Source organism: Semicossyphus pulcher, unplaced genomic scaffold (genome assembly GCF_022749685.1).
Source record: "Semicossyphus pulcher isolate SPU_LCO1_2020_fin unplaced genomic scaffold, fSemPul1.0.p SCAF_28, whole genome shotgun sequence".
Taxonomy (NCBI): domain Eukaryota; kingdom Metazoa; phylum Chordata; class Actinopteri; order Labriformes; family Labridae; genus Semicossyphus; species Semicossyphus pulcher.
In genome coordinates, this window is record NW_027211702.1 from 349,485 (window position 1) to 369,018 (window position 19,534).

The window sequence follows — 19,534 nt, forward strand, 5'->3', positions numbered from 1 at the left end:
ATAAAACTTTAAAAATCATGTATAAATCAATGTAATCAAGCACTGCCTTGAAAGCTTAAATTTAAATAACAGAGCTGGATGACAGATATGCAGACATACTTACTGGGTTATAATCTGCATGGGAGTGTGTGTGTGTGTGTGTGTGTGTGTGTGTGTGCGGCTTATAATCACAGCTTGGCTGACTATCTGAAGGGTTGTCTGACTGTTGTTTATAGCAGCACTTTGAACCATTTCAGTTCTTTCTAAGGCAGAGCATTTCTTTTCACTGGCTTGGCTCATATTTAAAGCATTTTTGTGGTATTCTTATAAATCTGAAATAAGTGACACTTAATTAGGATTATAATTAGCTTCCCCACAAAGGCTGTTCACCATCCATAGGCCTAAAACTATTTGCAAAACAATCTGAACCAGTAATACAAACAACCATCTGTGGCCATCCCTAAGATCACTGCATATGACAACAACACATGCGCAACCTGACAAATGTGGGGGAAATTTAATCTGACACAATGCTGAAAGAACACAAGCCTGCTTCAAACTAGAAAAAAAGATTATATTATATATTATTGTATTATATATTTAAAATCAGTGTGTGTATATGTGTGTCTCACTTTAGATTGGCATGGACTTCATCTTGACCATAGAGGTAAGTTCCTGTTTGGTTACATGATGGCGCCGCCTTTGCCTCACCCTAGAAATATGAAACAATAAGTAATCACACACACAAAAATTTAAAATAACAGGCTTTGCATAAAAATAAAAAGAATAAAACAACGGACAGACGAGGAGAGGCATTCCACACAGCTATGGCCTGTGGATGTGGGATATGTGTGTGTGCATGTGTTTGTCTTACCACACGACAAAGATGAGGGAAAGGACGGTGGTGAGGATGACCACAGAGAACAAAACCAGCAGAATCACCAAACCCAAATTACCTTCATCCTCAAGTTCAGGATCTGAATGTGAAGAGAGAGGAAGAAAACAACAGGGGTGGTCAACAAAACCATCATAGTGGGAGGAAGAGAGAGCTAAAGTAACAGAAGGGGGAGTTGGAATAAAGATAAGTAGGACTTTAAAGGAGACAGACAGATACTATATACATATATATGTATGCATGTATGTATATATGTTTAAAAATAATATATTTTATTCAAGAAGATGGACAAGAAAAATTCATTAAATAGTTCACACATCTCTGTGTTGTTATTTTGTCTTAACACATTAACAGATGCAAAACCTGTGAAAACATTCATTTCACATTTTTGCAAACTTGTTTCATCTTGTGTGTGTGTGTGTGTGTGAGAGAAAACAAGTAATTGTTTGTTCTTGGATTTAATTACTCTCTGGTGAGAAGTTAATTTTACATCTGCCGTTAATGTTTTCACATAAACATGCATTTGTCATACCAAGAGGAGTAAACAACCCTCTTTCTCTCACACACACACACACACACACACACACACACAATACAATATAATGTTTTGCACTGTGAAACAAAGCAACAAAGTAAAGCGCAGACTCACACATTAACAATAAAATGTGCAAAAACACTTGGTATTTAAATGATTAAAAAATGATTTATGAGCACATCTGCAAAGCAACACACACACAAAGAAGAAGACATCTGGTTTACAGAAGACCATCTTAAAGAAATCTGACAGTGTCGGTCAAAGCCTCTACTCCACTGCCAAAAAAGTGTGTATTTATGTTGTTGTGTATATTGTACAGTATATGGGGGTGTTTGCATGTTTACCAGTGTATATGTCTCAGTTTGATTTTTTTCTGTGTTTTCCAACATGAAAATGTGAGCTGACATGTATTTAACTTCTCCTCCAAGGCACTCACTGTAGAAAACAAAACCACCAGGTACAATTTACTGCAGCTGGTGATGAAGCCAGGCACAAGGTACTCGTCTATGTAGAGGTATAATACCAGTAAATAATGCCTCAGTGCTGCATTAATGACTGATATGGCCTCTTGTTGCTGCTAAAAATGGGGTAAAAATATATTCAACCTAACATCTGATTAGCTATCATTCACTTAATTCACCTTAGAAGCCTCAAAATCAGACTATGGACATATACTAGCATGATTGTAAACAAGCAAGGAACAGCCTTTTATCAAAACAGATCCTACCTTTCATCAACCTTGATGGTATTAATTATTGTAACTTAATATGAGATAATGGATGTTTTGGTTTTGATAATAATGAAACAAGTTTCAGAGGGTTTGAATCATTACATTTCAGGGACTAAAATGCGCCAATGGTAGCAGTGGTCAATGTTTTACTAGTTGCAATACTAGCTATGATAACAGTGTAGCAGTGGATGTATACAAAGCAATAATAATCAAAGTATTGGAGCATCTGTACCTAACCGGTAGTAGTGATTGTAATAGTAGCAGCTGTAATAATTGTAGCAGACACAACTAGAAGGTGGAAGAAGTAGCTAAATGTCTTGGCAGTTAAACTACTCATAATAATAGTAATAACAGTAATTATATTACCGTTGAGCTACAACACAAGAACATATAGTACTGCTGTTGCTACTGAATACAATGATTATGCAATTATCATTTGAGGTAACATAGGAGTCTTACTGTGGGACTTTGCAGTGGAGGTTTCAGGTTTTGTGTTGAAAGGGATATTATTGTCTGTAAACCTTTCCTCTTCATTAGGTTCAGGGGTGGTGTAGACTGCAGCACAGACAAACAGACACAGATATCAGGCGCTTATCTAAGTAAGTGACAATCAATACAGTTAAGAGAGTTTGTTGTTAAAGGCTAGTACTAGGTACAGTACTGTATATTGTCACTGCATAAGCCTGGGTAAGCAATTCAAAGTATTTCTATTGCCAAATTAAATAAGTTACTTTCATTATGAGGACACAACTTTTACCCACATTTTTACCCACTTTTACCCAGCATGCATGAATGCAACTACTAACATTTTACTTTCACAAACCAGAGTCCAATGTTACGTCTTAAAAATTCATGTTTTGTAAGACTAAAAGTCCAAAACCCAAAGTTAATCAGTTTACTCGATAATAAGGCCAGGACCAGCAGAAAAACACCACAAGAAGGAGAATGTTTTTTTTTGCTTGAAACAAATGATAGATTATCAAAGTAGTTGAAGATTCATACCAATAATGCACTATTAAACTAATCCCAGAGCTCTAGGAACATGCCAATTGTGTACTTTTATGTATAATTATGATGTAGTTTTTTAGTTTCATTATGTTGGTCATATTTATGTGATTGAATTGCGTCATCTCCCTCTTTAAATTTGCCCACATTTGTTACTTTGCAGATAATTATTTTGTGAATGTTTCATCTGACCTTCCCAGGGCTTGACGAGAAACACGGGAGTCCACTCGCTCCACTGGCCATCAGAGTTCACCCCGTCTTGGGCACGAACCTGAACATGGTGGAGGTGGCCAGCCAGGGCATCAAATATTGTGGCTGGACTCTCTTCAGAATAAATCTAATTGATGGAGAAAAAGACAGGATGGGGAATGAGAGCATAAGAAAGTAGCAGTGAACAGGAAAAAGGTGATATGTGATGGTGGCATCATAGAAACAGATGGAGGAAGTTCAAATGAGGAAAACGCTCCGGGAAACTTGATTTTATTTGTCCTTAGTGTGTTTTGTGAACAAACCCAGCAAAAAGTCACTGACACCACATTAGGGTTGAAAATGAAATTTAAAATTCCTTTGTCAGCTATTTGATCTGTAAAAGCTGAAATGAACCCCTCCTTCTTCTAAAAACCTATTTGTCAGGAAATTACTCATTCAAAAGTTTTTTTCAGTAACCAAGTCTTTTGGCTCAAAAAGCCACCTCTCAATCAACAAACAGTATAACGTATATGTCTACCTAGTATTTACCATAACCACTCTTTAAGTATATTAGAAAAAGGAATCATGAATCCTTAAAAGCTTTCTTATTTTTAGTAGTATTGCATGCGATGGGCTTAGGCTACCAAAAAAAACGTGGTGTTTTTTTTTGTTTTAGACCATTCACAGTGATTAAATAAATGTATAGATACAACCTGTATTCCTGTATCAGTTTGACTAGTTACTAAAATGCAATGTTTGGAGTTGCTTACTAACCTCAGACCAGTATATAGAGCCCTGCGGCCTGTATCTGATATGAAACAAGAGAGGAAAAGCATCATGCAGCGGCCAGGAAGAGGGAAAGCTCCATGAGACAATCAGCCTCTTTGGATAGCCTTCTAGCTCCTTCACCATCACAGCCTCTGGTGGGTTTGGTTTCACTGCAAAGAAAGGAAGACAGAAAGAATGTCTTATTATATAGACTGCAGTCTAAAATACTCTCTCTTCGAATCTTGTCCCTCAGATTGTAATCTCAGTATGTATCCTTTCAAGCACTTTCCAACCACTGTGACAGAAGTGCAAAGAGATTGTGAAAAATGGTGAGAAGCATCCAATAGGCCCACCGGCTGCTTTGTAGACTGTCTCAAGGACGTTATGAATGGCTCTGCTCTAAAGCGACAAGAACGTCACGCTGAAAGAGGAGCAGGAAAACAAGATAATTGAGGTCATTGTACGAGGACCAAAGGGGCACGGTCGCAACAGCAGTCAGGAAAAATTATATGAGGCATTAGAATTATGACATTTTGTGTCTATGTGTGTGTGTGTGTGTTCATGTGTGTATTGTAGGAGTGTACTGCTATATCTCTAGTACAAGTGTATCCTTTCTTTACAGCTGCATGTTTGAGCGTTAATAATTGTGTGCATCAGGGATGTTCCTTACAATGATTGTGTAGTTTAACCTCTCTAATAAATTGGCGCATGTAAATACACATCTGAAGAATAGGGAAAAAAGTGTTTCTGTGTATCTCTAATGGTTTGAGGAAAAGGAAGCGGAATAGACAATGTAAGGGCTATTGAAGCTGCAGCTCATTATCCTGAAGTGCAACATTTGATTTCTATCTCGTTTGTCTCTCATATGACATCTTTTAAAGAAAACACAGGGGGCATGGACACCACATTCCCGTGTGTATGTGTGTATATGTGTGTGTGTGTGTGTGTGTGTGTGTGTGTCTGTGTGTGTGTGTGTGTGCATGATCTTACATAGCTCATGTAGCTTTAACCGGACATAAGTTGTCTCTGATCCGAGGACATTGGTCTCAGTCACTCTAAGTGTATGGATGGTCTGCCAGAAGGAAGGGTGATATGTATCACAGTGCTTGTGGGTGGCATCCACGATGCATGGCCTCCACTCCTGACCATTGCCCCTTAGAAGACAAGACAAATTAAAGTCAAGTGTAGCTTTCAGACAACTCAGGAAACTGAAGAAAAACCATAGATGAATGCTACAGTCAATGCTTTAAAATATTTTACCCCCTCCTTCCTCCAAAGTAGATCAACATAAACTTTGAGAACCACTGCTGCAATATATTATGAAAAGTTCCCACTAAGTGCCAAATGGCAGAGAGAAGAGAGAAAGCAGAGCAGGAAACACAAGGTTGTCACTGGGATAGTGTATCACACAATACACACTACATTCAAAACATTACTCACATGCTCTAAATTTAGTTTGTTAGTTTCCCATTCTGAATGTGACCTTGGGCATTACAGTATTTACTTGCAGTAAGTCAATCTTACCTGATGGAGGCATTGTACTTGGCTGGCAGATACGTTTTTAGGGGTTCTACCCAGGAGCAGCGAGCATGTGTGTGATTGGGCACTTGACAGGAAATGCTCAGTAGCCCAGGGGGACCTGGGAAACAGGAGTCAGAAAGTGCTCATTTTGTGGACATAAAAAGAGTTATTTTTTTCACTATTAGTTAAAATATTTAATCTGAAGTCTGAAGTGAACAGCTGTGGGCCCATGTGTCTCTATCAAGAACTAAAATATAAAAGGAAAAGCTTTGCCACTACCATGGAAAACTCTCCCTTAGTGAGCTTCTTCAAAAGGAAGCTCACTTAGGGAGACGTTTCCTGTTTGAGACATGTACAGGAAGTGGAGGGCTTTGTCTATGTCACGGCCGATAAGACCCGTTTCCGCTGAGGACCAGAAGAGCTTTTCTGTTGTAATAAAATGACTTGTAAAAGCTTGAGAACCAGAATAATAATGAAAAACTAATTTGTTTAAATCAGGAGAGACATAACCACTTTCAGGTAGATAAGAGAGAGTAATAGAGGAATATATCTAGAGGCAAACTCAAAGGAGAGACGAGAAAATCTGAGTAGGAAAACAAACTTTTATGATTTTATGCTGAATTATCCATAGGATGAACTGAACTGTGAGGGATAGAGATGCTTTCTCTGCATGGATAGGCTAAACACAGGGGAGACAGGCATGTTCCTGCAGCAATGGTTTTTGAAAGCAGCAGTCCCATGGCAGGAGTCTAAGAGTATGGCAAAGCTGTTACAGTGTAATAAATGCTAAATTAGGCGCTTTGAGCCTGGACAAGTCACAACAACACTTACGTCCCAGCCTGAGTTTCACAGAGTGGAGGAGGAGCCCCTTGTTGTCATAGCAGCTGTAGTTACCCTGTGCTGAGTGGTCAGCGTGAAGCAGGACTAAGGTTCCATCTGATGTTACCTTGTGCCACGGCAACGCTGAGCTGTTGTTTAGATGCCACACCACAGGTAACCTGTCAGGAACATGTCAGAGTTTAGTTATTACACTGGTAAGGAAAATTATAAATTTTTGGAATGTGTTTTTTTTTTTTTTCAATGATGTATATGCTCCTCTGTGACTGTGCTGAAAATATCTTAGCCTTAAATTAGACAACAAAAAACCCTCCAACTGCAAGCCGTACACAGGCAATGGTTTTCATTCCTTACCTGATTTGTGACTTCCCGCATGCCAGTGTCACATTCGACTCCAAGTGCCCATACTGTACACCCGACACTGCAAACACAGACATCAAATAAAATATTAAAGCACATCCTTGTCTGGTTTTAAGATCTGCACACTGCACAATCTGACATACTATGTGTCTGCATTGTCTGTATTAATGTGATTTAAGTGCCATCTTTCACAGAAGGAGTAAACAGCATTACAATAACATGACCATACAAGGTTACAGTTCCTGCAGACACTAGGCTGAAAAAACTCTGGCACAATGTATCAAGCTGCTTCAGCAATTTTTGATTTTCTAAATGTTTATTAATCAGAATTCAAATAACATTATTCTGTATTAGCAAATCCACTTCCACACATATCAAATAATAGACATAAAGCACTTTTAGAAGATGGCATGAAGGAGATTCTGATATAGACTTTACTTGTTCCTGCTGAGAATAAACACACAAATCAGTTGATTTACACAGTTTTGACCTGCTTCCTGCTCATAGCATTGATTTGCCTGTCCAAAAGATTGATTAACTGACTACAGAAGATTCAACATTGTTCTTTGCTCCCAGCCTTAACTGGACTCGCTCACAAAGACCTAAACTAAACAAGTGACTGGCGTGCTATCGATTATGGAACACTGAGGACTAAGAAAATACACAGACAGAAACAGTGTACCTTGATCAATCCTCAGTGTAACAGAAAAATCGATATTCAGGCACACAGGGGAAATTCTTTTAACTCCATATGGAGTAACCTTTAGAATAGGGCTATTTCACAAAGGAGATTTAGAAGGTAGTGGCCTTACAATAAGACACAGCATGTTACAGGTTTTTACTGCCCAAGATTACAACTATTGGTACATTACATAAACATGCAAATATCTTCAGTTTCATAAGTGGTACCATGGTCATGTCATAACAAATGCTATTATTGCTCACTATCCTTACAGTTATGTAGCTGTTTGAAACTTTAATTTGGGCAATTTTTAAAAAAGAAACAGCTTTGAGCAGCACCAAACTCCATGCATCCAAATAAGACTGGAGTTGCAGCCCATGTTTTTCGACGTGACATCTCTAAACCTGCATACATACAATATATAATATGCAAGCATAATTGATAACCTAGTAGTTTAAGTGATGTTTTTGTTACATAATTTTATAGGTATTATTTGCAACAGTTCATTCATGAGTATGCATTTATTATTTGTCTAAAGGGATGGGGGCATATACAGTCAGTTTGGTTTGTTGAGCACTTTAATAAAACAAATCAAAAATTTTCAAAGACAAGATAGAAGCTGCTTAACTATAAATTGCCATCACACAAAATTGGATGGTAGTGTAGATTTGAAGCAAATGCAGTGTATACCCAAGCAAATATTTGTGTTGACTGTAGTAATTTGCAGAGTTGATACTCTATCTCCAGATTATGAGTGTATGTGTGTGCATGTTTAGTTTGGCTCTATAATATGAAAGCTGGCATTTACAGTAGATCTGGAGTGGAAAAACATCACTTTGACTGCCAGTCTGCCACGTACACACCTTCATTAATTCCCAACCTCAATCACTCAGGCATGCACACTCCCTGCTGGCCTCCCCTCCTCTCCTCGGTTAGAAATAATTTGCAATATGTCCTAGGTCTGTTTCGGTTTTTCTTCTCTATTTTTAATACAAACTTGTTTTTATCGCCTTCACTCCGTTCTTCACTATACTTTTACCAGTATGTAAGAGGTATCACAAGCAATAATAACCAAAAACCCTTTGTAAGGTCATTAAATTGCGACTTGTGATCTGTTGTTTACATCAGTTGTGGCCTGAGGCGAGGGGACCAGATAGGAAGAATTTAGAGGATATAATAATTTAATTTGCTGTATTCATATATATTCATATATTATCCCTGCAGCAGTAATCTCATATTCCCTTCAGGGACGAAGTGATTAAAACCTGAGTTAAATCTTGCACTTACTCAAGTTGAAACCTTTACTAAGGGCCTATTTAATACTATTTAATACTAAGGGCACAATACTGCTGTAGCTGATATGCTGTTGTTTTAGTGGTTGTGCAAAATGAAACAGCTCTGGAAAAGAGCAGCTATGTACTCCTTTGTGATTCTGTGGTTGCATTTATGTTTCTGAGGAGAGGAGACAAATGCACACAGAAAGATGGACAATGAAACATATTGAGATGTTTTTCAAAGCAGCCTGTTCATTCTGTTGGGCGGTTTATGGAAAACAATTTATCATGTAATAAACCAGATATGGTTAATAAATGACAGCTACCAGGACAGTTTTTATATATAGCTTTAATGAAGCTGTGTGACATAAATAGGGAAATAATGTCTGCAGATACCACAGCTTCCTGATTATATATGTCCTCAAAGGACATTTTAGTATTGTTCATTGTTCTGTCCAGGATTACTTTCCATTATGATGTCATTTTGATCACCAAGTTAATGACAGGCATCAGGGAAATGATGCAAGAGGACTAAGAACAAGAGTCGGAAACAGATGATAATGCAGGTTGTAAAATAAAACTGCAGCTAAGTCAAACTGTCTAACTACTTTTGTTGAAACTAAAAGCGAGAACACCACACATTCTGATACCTTTGTATACTGTCATTTAGAAAAACAAGCTTTGCCTTTAGAAGTGTAAACTTATAACTAATCCAATAAAATCATAAATTCCTGACATTCAAAAGTGCCACTGTATCGGTTGGTAAAAGCTTGTTGGCACCTGTTACCAACAATAATGACCAACTGCTGGTGAGTCTTACCTGACAATGTGTTATTATTACACTGTCAAGTAATGACTAACAAGCTTATTTGCAAATGGACAAGCCGCTTCTCATACGCAAATTCTGGAGAGCATCATTTTAGGACTTAAAGTTGACAGGTTTTCAACAACGTGACCATTTGTTTAAACTTTTAACTTGGAGAATCATGACACTTTTTCAACAGCTCTCTGTCATTTACCTTTGTCAACGACCAAGCTGCTAGCTAACTAACTATAAGCGACTGAAGTGAGGCGATCACCTAGATTTTTTAAATCATTCAGACCATTTTGCAGAGAAAAACTGCGTCCATACAACTATGCAGCTCCAGTTCTAAACAATAAAATTCACCTCTAAAATTGTATCATTAAAATCGTCCTCTGTCTCCTTTGTTATTCTTTCTCCCTCTGTCTAAATCTTTCCCTCTACCACAAGTGTTTTATTCAAGGCCTCTCTCTCTCCAGATTTAACCAGAATTTATTTTTTCCCTTTAAACAGACATACCCCCCTCCCTCTTTTTTCTGTATGTGTGTGTGAGTCTTACCTGGGGCCTCTGTGCAGTGAAAAGAGTTGGCTGGTCTGAATGTGTGTATTCATGTTTTATTGGCAGTGAAGTACATTATTCCCCAAACCCGCAGCGTTCCACTCATATCTGATTCTGCCCCTGGCAAGAGGGCCCAGAAACGTGAATGTGCATACACACACCCACATACATAAAACCACTCACATATGCACACACAAGCTTGAATTTAAGTACAATGAGCACACACACACACACACACACACACACACACACACACACACACACACACACACGCTAATACATACAGGAAGGCTGCAAGTTTCTCCTAACATTGAAATCAGATGGCAGGGTGGACACAGAAACTGCAAACTGGATGAAACTCAGTCCTTTCCAAACAGTGAAAAAAAGATTCTGGAGCTGCTGTAGGGAAAATTTATGTGAAAGTAAAACTTTGACAGTTTCACCTGAAGGGCTAAGGGCGAGCTTTCTTATTTTTGGAGCGATTAATTGGCTGATTTTAGCAGTGATAGAGTACAAGAGAGAGACAAGACAGAAACAAAAACAGCCTTTAACAGAAAAAAAGAGAGTAATTTTCTTGCTAACAGAAAGATCCCTTAGGTGCTGTGTGAGGCAAAAAAGATGCCTCAACAATAGAAATCTTGTTTGCAGAGTGCATATCTAAAAGAAACATGAATTCAAATTCAACTATTAAAAAACTCAAGTTGCACATCCAAAACGGGACGGAAGTGAACAAATGAACAATGACGTGTTTTAAGAAGAAAATACAGTCTCTGATCAAGATTTAGCTCGGAAAAACACGTCAGTGTTTTATTGTGTCACAATGTTACGGATTGTATTCTAAATTTTCGATGTGTTTCCTCCCTTCTTTCTTCTGCAGTAGTTTCAGAGCCCATAAGTACTTTGATCCACGATAAGTCAAGAGCGCCTAAAATAGTTCACAAAGGAATCCATGCCTGATCCTTAACAGAATGTGTGTTTGTGTGTATGTGTGTTAAATATGAGTGCTGTACAGGCATAAGTGTGTGCATGTGTTACCTTCATCAGGCTGAATCTGAGCGCGACTGGGACGCAGCGACCAAGATAAAAACCAGATGACTGTCAGACATACAGGACTGGACAAAAGGCCTGGCATCTTGGAGAGGTGGAGAGAGACAGAGAGAGAGTAGGGAAAGAAAAGAGGTATAATGATTAGGAGTTATTCAAAGTAAGCATAAAAACATCAGTAACAGCATCATCATCATCACAATCATCATCATCATCATCATCAATACAAGTAAATTAGTAAGAAAAGAAAAATGTTTTGGAAAACAGCCTTGATGTCTCATTTCTTTGGTCAATTTCCTCACTATAGCAACTATATACCCATAAAAATAGCTCGATAACAACATGGTGCAGGTAATCACCCACCAGTACCGCAAATTTGATTTTACATTAAGTCCAAAAGTCCAAAAACATTGGGTAATACAACTTGTAGTCTCTTTCTCTCACTAGGGGACGTCAGTAGAGTTATTCTGAAAATTAATGACGCATATACCAAACAAAAAATGGGGAAAAATATGTTGGAAATGATTTTTTCTTTTGTTTTGCTTTACTTGTCCAAGATACTCTGGGAAAAGTTTTAGTTCCACTTTTGCTGCATAACCAATTAATCTTCCAGTGAGTACCATATATCAATTGTAAACATTTTCTATATAATCTAAAGAAGATGTTAATACTGTAAAAAGTATATGGTCTGGTATTGCTACTATAGTGAACAGTAAATGTGTCATACATAGAACAGTCCTCTATGTCTTCCACTTTAGTTCACTTTGCTGTGTTAAAGCATGCACACAGCACTTTGAAGTGGTGTTTTGCAACAGCAGTGTAAAATGCAAGTATGCTTACACTGTTAATGAGAATGGATTGACCATTTTTACAATCTCAGTTTAGCATGTTAGCATGCAGAAATGGAAAAAAGGGACTTTACCATTTAACCATTTGGGATATTCTGTAGATGACAGTATGTGAAAATGAATGCCATGACAAGGAGATATGGGAGTGTGAAGTGATGTTGCTGATAGGTTTATCCTTAAGCAACAATTTACTACAGACAGATGTACTCAGGGATAACGGAAAGCAACACTGCATGCAGTGTGTGTGTGTGTGACTCACCTACACACACAAAAACACACACAGACAACCACTTTACTGTTTCCTTATTCCATCAGATATTATTGTAGCCGGAGGCTGATTGAATTAAAGATTTAAAAAAATAAACATGACAACTCCTACACTCCTGACATTGGAAACTTCACTGTGTGTGTTTGTGTGTATCAGTGCGAGTAAGTAAGAGGGACTAAAAAAGAATCTACGAATGTGATAAGGGGTGAAAAACTATGTGGTGTATGTGTTTGCGAGCTACTAAGTCCAAAGTCACACAGCTGATGCCAAACCCACTCATCTTATCTCTGGTGCCACTTCTCTTTATAGAGTAAGCTGCATGTGAAATATCCTCATGAGGAACATATCAACACTTAACTGCACCTCCCGAGTCAGAGATAGGGTTTAAAGGGCCATAAAAAGGGATTTGTTACTTCCTTACTGTGATGCACTTCCTGTTCAAATAGGATGTTGTTGTACCTTGACACAGTGGCTGGTCAACAGAAAATTCTAACTCCATCAAATGCTGGTTAAAGACATAGTATGAAATTTTAAATATCTTGATATATAAAAATTTTCAGCAAGTACAAGAATGAGCAATGCATACTGCACATGCATTCTTAATAAGCAGCATTAATGAGCAGATTAGTACATGAACAACTGAAAAAAATCACAAGCATTCTGAAACTGGACAAGTGAAACTGGTCTTCCACACAATACAGTCCAGATCAAAAAACTGAAAAAAAGTGTAATACAGAAGAAATGTAAAGAAGATGAAATCAACTTGTAAGTGTACCACAACCACTTAATATTTGAGCAGAAAAAATACATTTTTTTAACACATTCAAATGCTGACCTGAAAAAAACACAAAGTAATGGATCATTTTAAACTGCAGGTTGAAAGATTTAAAGTTTAAAGTGGGACTTTAAAGCCATCTGTGATGACACCAACTGTTAAATGATGACAGAATGGGATGAAATGGATTGGGGCTTCAAAAAATGACACAGTAAGCTGTAGTAAAAAAAAAAATCTTAAAGACAGAGAAAAATAGGAATGACTGTATAATCAGAAAGTTATAGAAAGAAGCCAGTAAAAAGAAATGAATGACACAAGTGACAGAGGTAATGCTGCTCCAAACATTTATCAAAGCATTATTGAGTGAGTGTGTGTGTGTGTGTGTGTGTGTGTGTGTGTGTGTGTGTGTGTGTGTGTGTGTGTGTGTGTCAGTGTTATATCACTCCAGTAGTCATGTTGATTAAATTCAAAAGTGTGAGGTGTTTAGATATAAAAACCATGTATCAATGTTTTAGCCAACAGCAATCATGCAGGATGTCAAAGAAAACTGTCTAATAGTGCTTTGAAATGTATTGTTCTGAGACTATTTGTCATCCTCCCTCACCTTTTCAACTCTTCAATGCCAAGTTTCGACAGTGAGACATTTTCTGCGGGTTGAATAAAGGTTCTATGAAGTCGGCACAAAGCAGTGAGAGCTCAAAGCTTCTATGTACAGAAAGAGGATTTCTTTCAATGTAGAGCGTTTAACCACAATAGGCTGAATGGAGAGAACCACTGTGAAGGTACATTAGCTGCTATAACAATTTTATACATGTTCAGAGAGTGTGGTCTGGAGTCTCCCAGCAAACAAACTTGAACAGACAAGGTAATACATTTCAACCACTTTTGAATGTTATTGCATGTTGCCCACTAAAGGTCAAATAAGGCCAAAAGTTAAGCTCTCATTGGGTCAATTTCATTTATAATTTAAATACCAACATTTTCTAAAGACATTTTTCACAACCAGTTCCTACAAAGAAGATAGATGTCTTAACAAAATGCATATGCACAGACTGGAAACTCATCTTCTGACTTTTTTAGAGATATGTCTTCCTATATCAACAGCGATATAGAAGCACAGGATAGTTTTTATTCCAAAGACTAACAGCAAGTCATGCAGCACTTTACTGCACATTCAGGCTTTATGTCTTCAGTGGTCAGAGACAGAGCTGGACCTCATAGGGGCAGTTAGAAACAAAGGACAGAATCCCCTCCAGGAGTTTTGTAACATAGCATGACAGGGCTAAGTTGGACTTGCTTTAAATAAGAAACTGCAACAACACAAAAGAAAATACAGAAAAATGTTTCCATGTTTTTTCACCTTCTGAATACAGGGGTAAACACCTATGCAGATGTTTCCCTTTCTACCAAATGCAGCTTTCGAAGAACTTTATTACAGACCCCTTCCTAAATAATTTTGGGCTACATAAACAAACTGGACCAAAGAGACTGGCTGAAAGGCACTTTAATACTTCCACTGCGGTTATGAGATTAAAACCTGTAGCCTCCGATTCTTGGCATCTCTATAAGCCTGAGGTTGTGCTGCCAAACAGTTCATCTGTTTGTTTAAACCATAAAATAAATATCATCAACTATTCATCAGGAGAACAAGGTGTTATGTTTGGCTCATACAAATACTGTAAAGCTGCCAGTGTCTAAACAATGGTGACAGTGTGTTTGGTGATTTTTAGACACTGATTAACAGTGCTGTAGGTGCATTTTTGATTCTGATCAACGGTAAAATTTTAAGTGAAACAATAGGGATGAGGATGTGAGATGAAGTTAGTTTGGGTCAGATTGGACGATTAGTAAATTAAAATCATGAAATTTAGAGTCAGTCAATTGACACATATCCTGGATTCTGTAAAAGCACTACCTCTTCTGTCTGTTTAGTAAATCTAACTCTCTCTCTATAAATCTATATATATTACATAAAAGTACTTTTGTTTTCTGTTTTATACTTCTAAATAAACACATCATTAAAACATAAGCATTAGGAAAAGTATCATGGCCATTTAATCATCACCTCATTTGTCAAAATTTCATTCAAATTTTCTTGGCCTTGCTTCAGAACATATTTCATCAATTAAAGAGCATAACGCACATGAAGCACATTACTACATATTGATGAATGGACAATGGACTTCATCGCCTCTTTTTCCAGTGAAGTGGTTCATGTGCATCTGCCAAAAAACAGATGAGGAAAGACTGTGGCTGAATACCACCATCAGTGGCTCACAGAATCATATCCCTACACAAAGACCTTTGTCCTATGATGTAGCATGGTGGTGTAACATTCACCACTCCAGCACTGTAACTTTACACAGCGCACTCAGCAAATTCAAATCTCACTGCTTCCTGTCTCTCTCTCACTTGCTTACATTCCTGCTTCTCTGTCCATCCCTCCCTTCATGCTTTCTACAGCCTCTTTACATTCAGTACATTCTGTACCTGCAGCCCAGCTAGAACACTGGTCAACTTTTTTTTATTTACACAGACACAGGACTGTGAACAATATCCCAGCGAGGTCAAAGTAGAATTATAAATGCACAACACACTATACACTGTATTTTTCATATTATGTACATCGCTGAAGAAATATTTTGGAATTTGAGTAAATACTCTTTTCCAGTGAGCTTGAAAGGTGGCTTTCATCAGCATCCCAGCAGCAACAACTGACTCCAAGAGTCAAGGCAAGGAAAAAATCTTGATATCCATAGAAACCTTATAAACAGCTTGTGTACTACCAACAATACTACCATGGAGCTAAAGACGATGATGGAGCAACATCAATACAAAGTGTCTTTTCTGGAACATATGGATCACCAGCAGGGAAGTGAATTAGGATACAGGATACATGAGTGGCCTAAAAAGTTTGCCTGTATAGAAAGAAAAAATAAATAAGAAGAGGTTGTTTGTTTCATTAAAGGTATAATAAGTAGGATTTTCCTAGAAAAATTAAATATAGACTTTTACAAATATCATCACAGGTATGGAAACTTCAATGACTGTAGTGATTGTTTTAGTTACGTTTCCACTCGCGGATCATCCTCCGCTCTGCTCACCCGCAACTGATTGGCTGCAGGATTTTGTCAACAGAGCTGTCAATCATCATTTTGATAGCATCAAATAACTAATTAAAAATACATTTTTCAGAAAAAATGAACACTTGGACATAAATCAGCATGATAATAACTAGCTATAATGACAGAAACCATGTTTGAGAAAAATTAATTGGGCGTGTATTTAGATTTTATAGTTTGACCCATGTCCCACCTGTTAACATGGAGGAGGCGGGCCAAAATTTTTTTGGCTTCACTTTTAGGGAGCTGTCATGTTGTCCATCTTTTTATACAGTCTATGGTGCAGACCCTTGTGAGACCCTTCCCTCTGCATCTATTCTATTGTTTTGCTTTGCACGTCACGTTTTCAGGAGGGGCGCTGTTGTGGTTCCCTGAACTAATCACAGCATATAGGTGAGTGTGGGAGTGGTTCAAGTTAGCAACTGGGCCCCATTCAGACCGGTGAACATGGCGAAAGAGTGATGCAGAGTTGGCCTTGTGTTAGCTCAGCGGGGTAGGCGTGTTCTCGCACGTGAGAGTGAGCTTCTGGTGACGAAGAGCCCAGGAAGAAGGGCCCAGTTTGAAAGTGTTGACAAAATGCAAGGAAAAGTCCTACTTATTATACCACTCATTTAAATTTTTTCCCTTCTTTTGAATAAGCATTGTTATAATTATCATCATCATCATCATCATCATCATCATCATCATCATCATCATCATCATCATCATCATCATCATCATTATTATTACAGTATTAGTTATAGGGCTTAAATGGGCTCGCAGAATATTGATTTAGATGCTTGTCTGCAAAGTCTAACCTGATTATAAATCCCATGGACACTTTTTACCGTCCACCACTTTTGCTTACTTTTTCAGACCTTGACACAAACTTCTTTCCACTCTACTCTGCAGTCAGTCCTTGGCTACACTTTCCATCCATCTAATGCCAGAACATTCAAGGTTCAGTAAACATATTAATGTCATACTTTATAATGGCTTACCCTCCTCCCTTTCCCTTTTTCCTCCAAAGCAACGAAAGATCAGAAAATACAGGCTACATCTCCATGTGACTCCTTGCACCTTGTGTTTCACTGGCAGGTAATTTTTTTCACTTCCATCAATTCACATTTGCTCTCTCTTATCTCTACCTTCCCCTCACCATCTTTAGTTTTCTCCCTCCCTACCTTTGTTTTCCAGCACTCTTTATTTTCCATTTCCATGCCAGAGAGTACAAAGTCCAGTAAACATATTTACACAAGTCTCTAATTCTCTTCCCTAATGCTTGAGAACAATGCTGTTTCCTGACAGCAAAGTGCTAATCTGTCCTCGCGCCCCTAAGCAACATGTTCCTGTTCATACTTGAGTGTCAGTTGACTTGTTGCATGAGTGACTTATGGTAAGTCTGTTCTCAGTAGATGTGTGTTTGCGTTTAATAAATGCAGAAGCATGTCTAGATTGAGTATCTCAGGTTCCACCCAGGGATTTGGAGCTATCACTGGCAGACAGCCATGTTAAAGGACCATCACACAAGCATATTTAATCTCAAACCATGCTTGCTGTGCCATAGAATAGACCAAAGCAGTGATTTCAGGTTAGGTCAGTAGATGCTAACACTCTGCTTTTCTGACTTGAGAAAATGGTATTGAAATTCGATTTTGTTTTTGTGTAAACACGCCCATAGTGGGCTATGATGCCCTAAGGTGCGAGAGTTAGAAACCAATTCTTTTCCTCCATAGACTGCTCGTTGCTAACTGGTATCATGACAGCCAATAGTAGATTAACAATGTCAAGGACCACTAGGAGCTTCTCTAATTTCAACACTCTTTCCATAGGTTGTGTGCGAGTGTGTGTGTAATCGCAGGCCTATTCTGTGACTCACCCAGACCAGTCACATTTCTGCTGTAACTCTTCCAGCAAGAACCAGAATAGACAGGGGAATGTAGCCATGGATATTGTCACCAGGATGCACCCATAATGCAAGTATTCCCACATGCAGAGAGATACAAAACAACAGCCAAAACCCAACCACAAAATTTGTTCTTGAAAATAAAATTACTTCTATTTTTTGTTGCCTTAGAAAAATCCACACTAGAACCAGAACCAGAGTAATTAAAGATAATAGCAGAAACAGAACATTCTAAAATTCCTGGGAGGAAAACATTGCTTCAAAGCAAACAGTAGTAATAAGGTCAAAGGTGAAAGCCAAGTTATCCTGATGAAAATCAGACAAAGGCTGTGCCTACAAGCACTGGGAAAAGGAAAATCGGGATCAGGAGTGTGAGGAAAGACAGACAGAGAAGGGATTTATATTTTAAGAACAGATCCCAAGTTAATAATGAAAAAGATTTGCTGGTTAAATGAGGTGTGTGCACACTGACTGTGAGTAATCCAATCCAAAAGGGCTAGCTTTGAGCCAGTCCTCTCTGTGGCAGCACAATCCCGCATGGTGAGTCACTCACACTCTGGCATGCCACTGCACATTCAGTCGGCTTTACAAGTGAAGAAGCAAGACAGTGAGAGCGGAGAAAGACAGAGAAAAGGAAAAAATGGTGAGGGGGGAAGGGAGAAAGAGCAGTGAAGCTAAGCTTAAATACAACATGAAGAGATGGGCAGAACGCTAGAAGTTAAGTAGTATTAAAATGCAACACGCTAATACACATACACTGGAGTCAGATTAAAGTTTATTGTCTCAGATTAGACTGTTGTGTTTTCTGTTCACACTCACACACTCACACACACACGCACGCACACACACACGCACTGAGAACAAATGATCACAGGATGTCCTGTTCAGGAGGACAGAAGATTAACAAAGACTGATGTTTAATTTAGCCTCCTGCCTACACAATTTGGTCATCAGTGTGTATCTGTGTGTGTTGTTGTGAGTACCTGTGATAAAGACTAAGGAAATGATGACAAGTTGAGGGATTACCTAACCTAATTGATTCAAGTTCATGTGTGTGTGCATGTCTGTGTGTGTGTGTTTATTTGACTCAACACAGTGTAACTGTGTGTGAGTGCAAGTATGGGCTCCCAGTGTTTCTATGAGTGCGTGCAAAAACGTGAACTAAACCAACAACAGGCAGAGGTCATGCCAAGAAGGTGGGGGCTGACTACAATGGCTCTGATGTTTACCAGGGTCACTATGGCAACCACTGAACAGCCTGTCCATCTGACCTTTCAGGGCGATAACAACATCGATGACTGACATGTGTGTGTGTGTCTTTGTGTTGTATTTCCATATGTGAAGCTCCACAGTACAAGCCTGACTCTTTGTGTGTTTGGGGACATACTGTGTTGATGTTAGGAAACTGATTTTTCTTGAAGGTTATACGAGTTGTCAACAGGGCCAGTGTGTCCAT

General features: G+C 38.3%; 1 protein-coding gene across 1 annotated transcript in view; it reads right to left on the reverse strand.

Moving 5' to 3' along the window:
• Nucleotides 1-19,534, reverse strand: part of il11ra (interleukin 11 receptor subunit alpha) — a 52,980-nt gene that overhangs the window by 4,461 nt on the left and 28,985 nt on the right. The window contains exons 2-11 of the mRNA XM_069677364.1: nucleotides 11,172-11,268; nucleotides 6,814-6,880; nucleotides 6,454-6,620; nucleotides 5,626-5,740; nucleotides 5,092-5,255; nucleotides 4,108-4,271; nucleotides 3,337-3,481; nucleotides 2,599-2,694; nucleotides 854-956; nucleotides 612-691 (exon numbers count right to left, since the gene is read on the reverse strand). Coding sequence (XP_069533465.1) covers nucleotides 613-691; nucleotides 854-956; nucleotides 2,599-2,694; nucleotides 3,337-3,481; nucleotides 4,108-4,271; nucleotides 5,092-5,255; nucleotides 5,626-5,740; nucleotides 6,454-6,620; nucleotides 6,814-6,880; nucleotides 11,172-11,268 — 1,197 coding nt within the window. The 3' untranslated portion in view covers nucleotide 612. The remainder of the gene's footprint in view (nucleotides 1-611; nucleotides 692-853; nucleotides 957-2,598; nucleotides 2,695-3,336; nucleotides 3,482-4,107; nucleotides 4,272-5,091; nucleotides 5,256-5,625; nucleotides 5,741-6,453; nucleotides 6,621-6,813; nucleotides 6,881-11,171; nucleotides 11,269-19,534) is intronic.